Here is a 12373-nt window from a genome sequence, read left to right on the forward strand (position 1 = left end):
TCCAAGTCCGAATCTATATGGTTCTTTGAGCCAACAAGTGAAACAGTTTAAGTGAAGTTACCGTGAAAGATTCAAGTCTGAATCTGTTTAAGGTTCTTTGAGCCAACAAGTGAAACAGTTTAAGTGAAGTTACCGTGAAAGATTCAAGTCTGAATCTGTTTAAGGTTCTTTGAACCAACAAGTGAAACAGTTTTAGTGAAGTGAACCTGCGATGTGCAACACGACGGCGTGGCGTGACGGGAGAGGAACACTATCAAGACTGCAGCGACACGGTGTAATTCTGTGCTCCTGACATTTTTGTATTTTAATGTTGGAAAATAAAGTCATTTTGGAAAAAGTCTCGTAACAAATCAGAAGGGGATTATTTCACGTGCTAATTAGTGAAATTTGTGTGGCGTTGGTAAAAGTGCGGCGAAGTTATTGTCAAGGACATTTTACCGGCGGGTAGAGTCCGTGCAAGAAAAGGCGATAACGGACTAAAAAAGCGATAACGAAACAAAGAAAAGGCGGTTGTGTAACAAGGTCACATATGGTGTGGCAGACAGAATTTGGCGTAATTTCTCAAAATGTCCGAAATGACAGACGGGCGATAAGGAAGGAATTTTCTTGACCATGGTGGAGGAATTGGAGTTGGATGAGGCGGCTTCGGTGACGGTTTCTGCGGCGGTTTAGGTGACGTCAGGGGATTAAATTGCTCGTAGCCTGGAGCACCTGTTGGAGTGTGAGTTGAAATCTCAAAATGGGGAAGGATAGGTCCTGTTCAGATTTCTATTCATGTAAATCTGGCGAATTGGTCTCTTACAGTTTAGTTATAGGATTCGAAGGCGCAGAAGATAGTCACTGCGTTGACTTCTGGAGTCACATCGAAAGATGTTAAGGTGGTGTATAAGGTGAATACGGGCGAGGCTGGCGCAAGAGTTCTGGAGTAACATCGAAAGATATTAACGTGGTGTATAAGGTTTAAACGGGCGAGGTAGGCGCAAGACCCGGCGAGGCAGGCGCAAGACCCGGCGAGGCAGGCGCAAGGCGAGGTAGGCGCAAGACTCGGCGAGGCTGGCATAAGTTACCGTGAAAGATTCAAGTCTGAATTTGTTTATGGTTCTTGGAACCAGGAAGTGAAACAGTTTAAGTGAAGTTACCGAGAAAGATTCAAGTCTGAATCTCTTGATGGTTCTTTGAGCCAAGAAGTGTAGCTGTTTAAGTGAAGTTATGTCATTTTTATTCATTCCAAACCAATTAATCTAACAATATATACATACTTTATAACTCCATAATTAGTGCACCATGAACCAGCTGAATCATTTCTGGTTATACCAAAACAAAAATAATTCTTCAATAAATTTTTGATTTATTTGATTCGATTTATAATATGATGTTATATTCTTCTTGTTTTCATTCTCATATAAACCAACAATCTCGTTTAAAGTGTCTTATCTTTTGGCAAAAATTACATTTTTTCTTCTCGGCACCTACCTATAATGCTGCTTTCATCATTTTTTTCTCTTAATTTTATGCAGCCGCAAGCACTGTTAATTAGCTGCTGCTGCTTCCATTCTTGTATTAAATTTTTGTAAATACATAATAGTTTCTTGGAAGAAGAGGGAATTTGTTACGAAGGGTAACAGAAAAAGTTGCCATAGCGTGAGTGCATTTTAATTTTTAAGTTTTGCATTTTTGTATTAATTAAAATTGTTCAATTTATTATCACTTGAAATAAAAACAGTCTTTTTTTTCTCAAACCTGTTTTTGTTGGTCTTTTAATCCTGACCTTTCTTTCACATTAATATCTAAATTTTAGGCGGAATATTTTTGTTTATTATTATTATGTGCACTTTTTTTATCACGCCACAGTTTTTTATCACGAACGATAATTTTCTTGCACAAATGCCTTTGATTTAAAATTTATTTAAATTCAAATTGTCGCTGAATTATTGCAAAATTATCACCAGGTGAGTCTCAAATGGGTCTTAACTGGGACTTAAAATACACATTTCATTAACTTACATTTGGACTTTTCTAAAAACTTACGCAGCATAAGTGACGAACAAGGCGAGCGTTTTGGCGACCTGAAGGTCGGCAACAAAGGACATTGATCTAAAAAAGTATAAAAGAAACAAGGAAAAATATTTGTTTATAAATTTCAGCTAAGGTATAAAATTTGTGTTATCAACAAAACACTCGGGTAAGCTGCTCCTTCCATTCTTGTATTAAATTTTTGTAAATGATATTTTCTTTTTTTCAAAATCGTTAGTTTTATCCACGTGCAACAATGTTTCTTTTGGTTATAAAATATTACCAGAATGTTAAAATTTCCCTTGTAAAAATAACGTTCCATGCGAAGTGTTGTCTCGGTTGGGTGCTTGGCTGATCTCTAAATGAGTCGGGCGCGCTTCCACCACTTGTTTCAACTGCGTTTCCAGTGTTTGAAAGTGTTTTGTGTGATAAAGTAACAATTTTTGTTTGTTGAAATGGTTAAGTTTAAGCTAGTGATGAGTACTCTTTCGGATTTTGACACATTTTGTGTTCATGGGCAAATTCTCCGTACTTAAAAGGCGCAAGGTTAGTATTAACATTTGTATCAAAAGCTAATCATACAGAGAATTTTTGAAATGTTTTGAAACTTTAATAAAATAACAATATGATTGGTGTTTATTACAAGTTTAGTGCATTTGATACAGTAAATTTTGCAAAGCATGAGGAGACACCCATGTTTTATATACCGTTAAAAATGGAGTTAACTATATAAAAGAGACAAGTCTGCTGTTCAGGAAATATGCTCTCCATTAACTATAAAAACCGGAAGCTTGAAACACAGTTTTTAACATCAAGTCAATCATAAAATGTAGGTTACAAATAGCACAATACCAATACTTTATTATTGTTATTTGCTTTAGTCTTTTGAGGTAATAATAATTATTGTTTACTGTTTTTATTAAGGAAATTTTATTTCCGTGATGTTTTAATAATAATTATATTACAGTTTATTAAATGTAACATACTCGTGCTAGTGTTATTAAAGACTGCAAATGTTGCTATAATTTACCGACAATCAGACACATAAAACTGGTACTACTTATTTATTTTTAGTAAGTTTAGTAAAACTTTCACTTTTAATTCAAGTCACAATTACATCAAATCACTAATAAATTTAACGCAAGTAGCGTATCTCTTTTTTGTAATTAATTCGTGACTAATTAATCGTAATACGTGTTATTAGAATTAATTCGAAGAAAAGATTTGGAATAAAATCGAGGGAAATGAAATAATAGAAAAATTAATTGCAGTCAGTTGATTTATCACTGAAAGCGAGAAATTTAATTAACAAAACAATTATCATTTATTTATTTGAAAATGTTGAAGCTGTTTGATAGTTTTACCATAATTGTCGAAGATTCGTAACTAACTTAAAAGCTGTAATAAAGCAGAATCTTCACTATTTTTTTGTTAATTTATACCAGATTATCAGTATCATTAAATAGACATAAAAAATGTCAAAAACTAAATGTCATAATTTTTTGACAGATAGAATTTTTTTAAATTTTGTTTCATGTTCCTGGTATCTTAGTTTACTTGAATTTTTTTCTGGGGCGCGAGTTCTGACACATCCGATATATATTTACCAAGAAAATAAAAACTAAAGATCTAAAAAATATTCATTTACTATGAAAAATTGGAATTAGAGAAATCACTGCGTTAAGAAGCTGTTTTTTACGTTTTTTATAACAATTATTCATTTCTTATTATTCTCTTTATTTATTCTTATTTATAGTTTTGGTGCGTTTATGTGTGAGGGAGGGTGTTTTATTGTTTTTTGTATACTGAATGCGAATTTGGAAACCGTTTTATTTTTTGAAAATTTCTGAAACACTGGTTTGGAGTTTTTCGAAATTTTGTTTTTTTTTGGCTGTTTCACAATGTTTTTGTTCGAACTTTTTACTTTCTTTATAAAAAATTGAACTTTTCTGACTTCTGTTATGTAGAATCCAAATTTAAAATCCGTCTTTTTCTATCGGTTTTCTTCTTTCTTTATTCGAACAGGGAATGTAGAATTTCAATCACGATTTTTGCACAATTCTTCCAAAGAGTCGTCTAAAAAAGTAGTTTGATGCTAGATGATAGAGAAGAAAAGGAGATGGTACAAAAACGAAAAAATACTTTTGTTTTTTTAAGTTTTCATTTTTTTTTGAAGTAGTTAGTACAGTTTTTTCGACTTGGTCAAATTACCCAGAATCGCGTTGTCTCATGTCGCTTCAAATTAATAATTTTTTTCTCTTGCTATTCAATTCTTGTCGTAGATTTTTCAATGTGGAATTACTTGACAGTGTATTTTATTGCTTTTTGTTATACTGAATGCGACATTGGAAATTGTTTCATTATTTTTTGAGAAATCTGGCTTGTTTGTCTTTTTTGGCTGTTTTACAATGTTTTCATTTGGACTTTCTACTTTTTTCATAAAATGTGGACTTTTCTGTTTTTTTTTTAATGTAAAATCAAAATTTAAAACCCGTTTGTTTCTACACAGAACAGAATTCAGAATTTCAATCGCGATTTTCTTTCAAAGAGTCGTCTACAAAAGTTTGGTGCTTTAGTACTTTTGTTTTTTTTTTAATATTAATTTTTATTTGAAGGGGTCAGTATAGAAATTCGAGTTTTTTCGACTTGGTCAAATTACCCAGAATCGCGTTGTCTCATGTCGCTTTAAATTAATAATTTTTTCACTTGCTATTGAGTACTTTTCGTAGATTTTCCAATGTGGAATTACTTGACAGTCGGGGGTAAAAAAACCTTCGAAGACAAAGCCGTGCAGACCATTATCCGTGGGTATTAAATTTTTATGTCAAAAAATGACAAATTTCTTCAGAACGAAAATGCAATGGTGATGCGTGTCTCAAACCCGAGCAAGAGGAACAACTCTTTTACAAACTTCTCGAGTTCACACCATTCAAAGATCTTCAAGAAGCAAGCTACAAAATCATCATTTTACCAAAACCCAAACAGGAAGATATACCAAAATCGATGTATTTAAACTTGCAAAACTGTCTTTTAATCGATGATGATGCCATCAATGAGTTGTGTCTGGAGTTACGGGAACGTGTCCGAAAAGGGCACGACAAGCAACTGTTAACATACAATGACGTCGGAATTCAAACTGATTTACATGTCCAACCCCATATTTTAGAGGACGAAAAGGTTGCAAGTGTTGTCGCGGATTGTGCCGTCCAAACAGTCTCAAAACATTCCTGCTTGATGGCAAAGTCAAAGTCAGGAAAAAAATAATAGTGTATCAAGACTGCTCAACTCAAAACGTTATTTTGTCTGTCAAAATTCATTGTAATTGATTAAAAATTCCTGTGTAACTGTTTTGTGTTATTAATGGACAAAACTGCACCTTCAAGCAGCTCTGGTGCAACCCCGGAAGACGAGAAATCAAAATTTGGGGAAACCATTTTGAAGAAATTCAGATTTTTTCGCACCTTAAAAAACTACGTTCTCTCCAAACTCCGGAAAGAAAAGTACGATTTAGACGAGTCTCCACCACCTGAAGTCAGTATTATTTCCTACGACCAACGTGGTTTCGAAGATGCAGAAAAAGAACTCGACGGTGAACCCTCCCAAAGTATTAAAATCGATCACAAGCTTTTACAAGCTTTGAAAACTACTTTAAATTCAAACGTCAATGACTCTAATCCAAACTTGGAGCTTCTGGATATTGTGGAAAAGACTTTTGCTCGTCAAATGGACATTTTTGAGGAACTCCTCAAACACATCAACTCGAAAAAGGAATCTGATAAAATCAAACTGCAAAATAAGCTGAAATCGTCACTGCGTGACAGATCGCTGGATTTGAATTATATTATCAATAATTTAGTAACGGAATTGAACACAAACACGAATGCGCAAAGAATTGCTTTAAATGGTGATAATCCGGAAATAAAGAAACCTGCGATTGATTGTGAGTGTCGCCAGCCCGGAGCTAGCGGAGGTGCAGTCTCACGAACAAAATAATGTATCAAAATTAAATTAAAAATTATTTGCAACAACAAAATTTTAAATTACCGACTCGTTTCGCGCGCTTTGTCGATTTGATCAAACCGTTGCGAAATTGTCAGTTTTTGAGTGTGTAAGTGCAGTTAGTGATATTTGAAATAATTGTGCATGCATTAAATTAGCTCATTAGCTCGTGAAAATTGATAATAAATTTAAATTACCGACCGTTTCACGCGTTTGTAGTTTGGACAAGTCACCGTCAGATGGCCGCGAGAATTTGACAGGTAACCAAACAATCGGGAAATTGTCAGTTTATGAGTGAGTCACAGAGAATAAAACTGCAGTAGTGATATTTTGTGTATATTTACCTATTATTTATCTACAAAATGCGTTAATCAAGCATTAAATTAGCTCACGTCACGGTATTTTACATAAGACAAACGGAAACCAGCTTACGTGAAAAATTACCTGACCTTCTTAACTTATCGTTGCTTAATTAACGTTAATTGTTTAAAAAATGGTGAATATTTCGGAAGGGGATTGAATTCTGTGAATTGTGAAATGGTTTACGTCGACGACGAGGGTGCACCCCCATTGACAAGATGAGTAGGGGATATTACAACACCGGGGCCCCCTTTCTATATTCGGTGAGTTGTTGTGGTTGAAGTGGATTATCATTTTTTTGTTTGGGAAAAACATGCGGATATACGCATTTGGGTGCCCCAATTTCTAATGTTGCATTTTTATGTTATTACAACCGGAATTTCGTGGTCTGATTCACTGAGTTTTAGATGGGCAAAAAATAACGAAATTGATCCTATTCAAAATTTTATAGGCCTTTAGTATTGCTATAATTAGTATATTTTTTTTAAAAAGGAAGAAACTCAATGTTAGCGCCCGCATTGTTGGTTATTTAATTAGAGATAGGCCTCTACAAGGATGAGTCCCGTTAATATGTATCAATGAACGGAATAAATTATTTAATAAAAGTAATTTAACTGTTAGTGTTTGAAATCATGAATATGGATTGCATGAATTGGAGAGATTTTATATGAAAGTGGATATAAAAAGGGGTCCTTGAGATCCTCCTTGACAAGAATGGAACGTCCGTAATTTTGAATAGACCGTTGCCTTCCTGCTGATGATGTCAATTTAGCCGGGAAATTTCTTGTTAAAAATGATGAAATAACCTAATATGAATAACAAAATATCAAAGAAATTTTGAAAGAGTTGATAGTCAAATTTATGCAGTATTCAGCCATGAAAATGTTACACTTTCTTTTAATAAAAATGTAACGAGCGTATTGTTTCGTGAGGATCTCATAATAATGAGAGATAACTAGAAAATATTTTTTTCATTACTAGTTGTATAAAACTAATTTGGTTTGACGAGAAATTATGAAGTTGTTTTTCTCTTCTAGTGGTCAATAATCATTTTCATTATTGACCAAGGGCAATAATGTATTAGAGGTGGGTAAAAACCAATTTGGGGGGTACTACGTTATCATCACAAGTACTAACGGAAATATTCCTAGATGAAATTAATGCAAAATCAAATAAAAAAGATTTAATTTTCTCATTAAAAAAAAAAACATCAGAATAACGCCATCTCTAATGTCATAACTGTTAAAACAACAAATTGGCTATTTCATGTTAAAATGCTACAGGTAGTAGGGGGGATTTTTACACTTTTTTCTTTTTCTTTGCTGTTGCGATTTTAACAAATATTTTATATTATGAAATTAGAAAACTTTTTTAGAGTTTGGAAAATTGTAAAAGTATATCGATGGAAGGGGTGCACTTGCGAAGTTCTAAAATACTCACTTATTTATTTGAACAAAAAAAATCTAAGTACTTAGTATAAAAAATATTTTGATTTTGTTAGTTTATTAATTAAAAAAAAATCATTAAGTTGCGAGACGGAAGATCTGCAGTGACGCTTGATTGGAGAATTTAGGAAGTTTTTTTAAATCTTATTTCAAACATTTATAGCAACATCCGTAATGGTGAATCTTGCCTGACTGCAGGTCTAAACCGCCGGGTGAGTGGAGTGTAAAGGTTGTGGAAATTATTTGTCAGAAAATTATGTCTCATAATAATTATTTGCCAAATGGTTTCTTCTTCTTTTGCCGGGTCAAATAACATTTTTAAACCAATTATTCTTTTAGTACATTTTTATTCAGAACAAATTATAATCTGTGTAATAATAATGAAAAATATTTTTTTGTCTTTTGGCCAGAAATTTTGCATTCGTCAAAATCGTCAAAAATTTATCAAATGTTGGCAGTATTGGTTGACATTTTTTTAAATGACAAGTGGTTTGATTTCCCAGCAAATATTTGATGTATTGAATATTTTTTTTGTTTGGAGTTTAGTTTTCACATTGTATTGCCAACCTAAATATAACTTAAATATAAATAAATATAAATATAACTTTTCTAGCACAAATTATGTATTTGAATCATTGAATATATGAAAGAAAAATGCAACGCTACAATTATATTTTTACCGCAGAATGGTTCTGTGTTACGCTACTGCTCAAAGTTCGCCACTATGCATTGGCTCCGCCTATCGATATCCTTTTATAAATTCGCAAGCTCTAATACGTTAAGAATAAAATAATACTTCCAACTTATGTTTATTGAATTACTATAGGTAATAATAAATTAACAAAAAGTAAGGTCATATTCTTCACCGATGTATTTCTGAGTAAAGTGCTAATAGTGAAAAAAGTATGTAAAACACAGTAGAGAATATTCTATAGCCTCTCATTTATTATTTCCCTCGATGCTACGCACCTCGGGTAATAAACAGCTCGGCTATAAAAAATCTCTTCTCAAGCTTGTGATATAATATACTTATCTTAATTACACTTCAAATAACTACAGATTATTTACGAAATTAGATATTTTGCTTTATGTAGAAGCGGTAGAATAATTACAAGAAGATATATGCTCAAAGCTAAAATTACCGAGTAGTGGTTGTAAATTAATCGCAAATGTTGGTTCATAATTTATTCAATGGCATTCGAATGGGGTAGCCTCCACATGGGACATATTGGTGGAATGTAAAGAACACTTCTGTCTTCAACATGCAATTCCAGTTTTACTTGTTTCACTGTTACATATGAAACTTGAGGTGAAATTATTTATAATTATTCCACAACGAGTTGCTCACCTATTTTTCTTTACCAATTGTGCCAATTGTTTACCAAAAATTTTTGGATTTATCCAGTGATTCATCGATAAAATTTACCAGTATAGCTTTTGTGAATTTTTCGTTTATCTTTATTTTTATCGGAGTAATTTTCGTGAAGATAAGATTATGATTAAGATCGTAATGGCCTTGTTTATGGATAATTAACCTCATGTGGCTCGGTGACAATACCAATTTGGGCTTGTTTATTTTCGTATTTTGTACAAACAGTGGAATTGTTATGAAAGAAATTATTTCAGATGTGTTCTTTGTTGAAAACATCTACATTGTTTATTTGGTTCAGTTTCCTGTATTAAATATGTGTGAAATCGGGCCATATTGTGCTATCCTTAACACATAACATACTGACCTGGTGGGATTTCGATTATGTATTTTGGAACGAGTCTTTACAAGTCGCTGAAGGGCACTTTCTGTGTTGAATCGCGTGTCAAGAAAATTAAAAGTAAACTGGCGTTAGGATACTTTCATTTGTTGTCACGTTTTTGAACAATAAAGTTGATTTCGAAAGTGTATATGTGATTTGTTTTGAAGTGTAATTATTAAATAATAGAATAAAATGATAATTATTATGCTTTAACGTGTAACCATGAGCGGATTATCATCAACCTAAGGCGTTCACTCTTGCGAAAGAGGAGATTTATCATTGAAATGCTTTGAGGCATTGAGTCATTTAATTTTTCTGTCAATTTATGACATCACTTTACGTCATTTTCTGACTTCTGACAAGTAACCTTTAGAAAATGATTGTACTTAACAAAATTCCAATCATTTAATGTGAAGTTGGTTGGCCATATATGCGGAAAAGGTTCCTTTCTGGGTCATAGTCTCATAAAAAGTTGTTTGTGGTAAATGATAAACCAGTTAGTCTTATCTGATTAAATTTAACTGTCTGAAAATAATTCATTCACGTAAATGACAGATGAACAAGTCGAGTATGTCTGTTATTATAATATCGTGGTAAAATCTAGATCTCCACTCTTATCTAATAAAACAGAGTGCATTTATTGCGTTATAAGCAGTAAAAGCGACGATTATGTCCAATTAACCTTAATGGTCAACACTTTTTCTCAATATAATGGAAGGCTACTAAGATCAAATGAACAAAAAATGGCGGTTTTATTAAAACAATTAGATGCAGTCTAGTTCACGAAATGCTCTTGGAGCAATTTTCTTAATAGTGGTGAAGGTTTTATTTGGACTAGATTGAATATTCGGACCTTAATAAAATCTAAGCTCTATTTCACAGGATAATGTTTTTCGACGAGATTTCTAAACGAAAAACATTTGGAAATCTTGTTTTCCCAAGCATCAAAACACTACTTTCCACTTTTAGGTAACTTGTTTCTACGTTTCCAGTTTTTCAAATAGTGTTAGAAGAAATTTTTGCGTTAACTTTACTCATACAAAAGTGTAAGAAATACCGTGAAAGGCTAATTGGTTTGGATTGACATCTACCATTTTGAACAAGCCTTAGTTGAGCAATTGAATAAACAATTAAATGGAGGGAATTTTTTCTCATTTATATTGTTTCCAATAGAGAATGGGACATGGTACGGTGATTTCTGAAAAGTTGCGTTTAGACGGTTTAAACTAGTACTGTTTAATTGAAATCGAGTAACGGAAGCACACTACTGAAAATAATTAAGTGGTTCATGAGGGATAATGCGGAACAAATACTAACTAGAGCTTCCTTCCGATTTTCAATTTCTCTACATTTTCCTAACATGTTTTAAAATGTGGTTCAAGTGTAATTTAAGTTGTAATGCAAGCGAAACTGATGGATTTTACAAAATAACAATAGTGTGACTTGAACCAAGGACGTTTTAATTCCGGGAATTTTAGGTTTTTATGTAAATTGTTCACTTTGAAATAATTTTATTTTGCGTCTTTGTGCGAAATATTTTTCAGTTCGTTGATTATTTCAATTGTTTGCGTAATGTGGAAATGAGGATGTTTAATGATAATTTGACTTATCAAAGGTGAAATTTTTACCAAGGTCTTAACTCCGTGATGTAACTGAAAATATTTGCTCATAAAACAGTTTCACAATAATTTTCGCGAAGGGAAATTTTTTATTGTTCTATTTCTTCGAAATTTTCTCGATGTAATAAACAGAACCATACGTTTTTGAAAAAAACTACTTGATAAATGATAAAGTATTATGAAAATGTGACGTTTCTCAATAATATTATTTTTTGAATTCTATTGTTTTTGGGTTCTGTAAAATTTTAAATTTCTTCAAATGGCAACCCGCTATAAAACCTTTTACAAAGGCTGTTGTCTAAGGATTATTATCTAAATTTTATTCAATTTTTATCTACAAATTTTCATACAACTGGTCATTTAAAAAAATCGCACAACTCAAAAACAAAACAAAATTTTTGTAGCATTTTAATTTTTATTAATTTTTTTGTTCACTCTGTAGGTATGAATCTACATACATATAAATCGAAGGCCATGCAGAGGTCGCACACTTTAGAATGTTATTGATCCATTTTCTGTTATTTTATTGTTTTTTTTTTAGAGAATAATTTTGTATAATGCAAATTTCTTTTGGGTCGTTGCACGTCCGAAAGATAATTTTTCAACATATTAATTATAATTGATAATTACATTCGCGTTCAACATTCCAAATAAACAACAATGAGAGCGTTAATTTTTCAAGTGCATCCGCTTCTTTTCATGGTGTTGTGTTATCGGGTCTCTAACGGTAGTCAATTGTCGATGCACCATAACACTTATTAGTAATTATACGTTTCGAGTTAATTGATGGCATCGGTTTGCAAATGTTAGATATTTTTATTAATTATTATTGCACTCAACAACCGTGTTAACATCAATCGTTATCGTGGGTTTATTGTTTCTCTTCTCTACGTAAACTTGGTGTTGAATCTCACATTTGGAGTCTTGTGACAAAGCTGACGGCCTCCATGGCAACAGTTTAATTCTCTAACTGCAATAAGTGAACTTTTGTTGGCACTCAAGTTGCTAATATTCTTGGCAATTTAGATCTGCTGTATTAACAACTAACAAGGCTGTCTACAAGCTGTTTCTATTTGCATCTTGGGAAAAATTTCTTTAATAAAATAACTAAACATTTATATCTACTTAGACAGAAGTTTTTTTTACATTACTAGTCAGTGAAGTAGAAACGAAGCATTCGAAACGT

At 32.4% G+C, this 12373-nt stretch overlaps 1 protein-coding gene and 1 long non-coding RNA gene across 5 annotated transcripts in view; both read left to right on the plus strand.

Moving 5' to 3' along the window:
• LOC123007514 lies at window positions 1–1739 on the plus strand. The gene is made up of 2 exons (XR_006412869.1): window positions 1–721; window positions 816–1739. It is a non-coding gene; the product is annotated as an uncharacterized LOC123007514 (long non-coding RNA).
• Window positions 1740–2293: 554 nt separating this feature from the next.
• The window catches only part of LOC123006907, a 40740-nt gene continuing 30660 nt past the window's right edge, over window positions 2294–12373 (plus strand). Inside the window, exons 1-2 of one of the 4 annotated variants that reach the window (XM_044401823.1) lie at window positions 4548–4817; window positions 4862–6635. In XM_044401823.1, coding sequence (XP_044257758.1) covers window positions 6591–6635 — 45 coding nt within the window. In that variant the 5' untranslated portion in view covers window positions 4548–4817; window positions 4862–6590. The other 3 variants (XM_044401818.1, XM_044401820.1, XM_044401819.1) reach the window with 3 other exon arrangements.

This window comes from Tribolium madens, unplaced genomic scaffold, assembly GCF_015345945.1.
Source record: "Tribolium madens isolate multiple individuals breed KSU strain unplaced genomic scaffold, Tmad_KSU_1.1 Scaffold_3;HRSCAF=73;Tcas5.2_LG2, whole genome shotgun sequence".
Lineage (NCBI taxonomy): Eukaryota > Metazoa > Arthropoda > Insecta > Coleoptera > Tenebrionidae > Tribolium > Tribolium madens.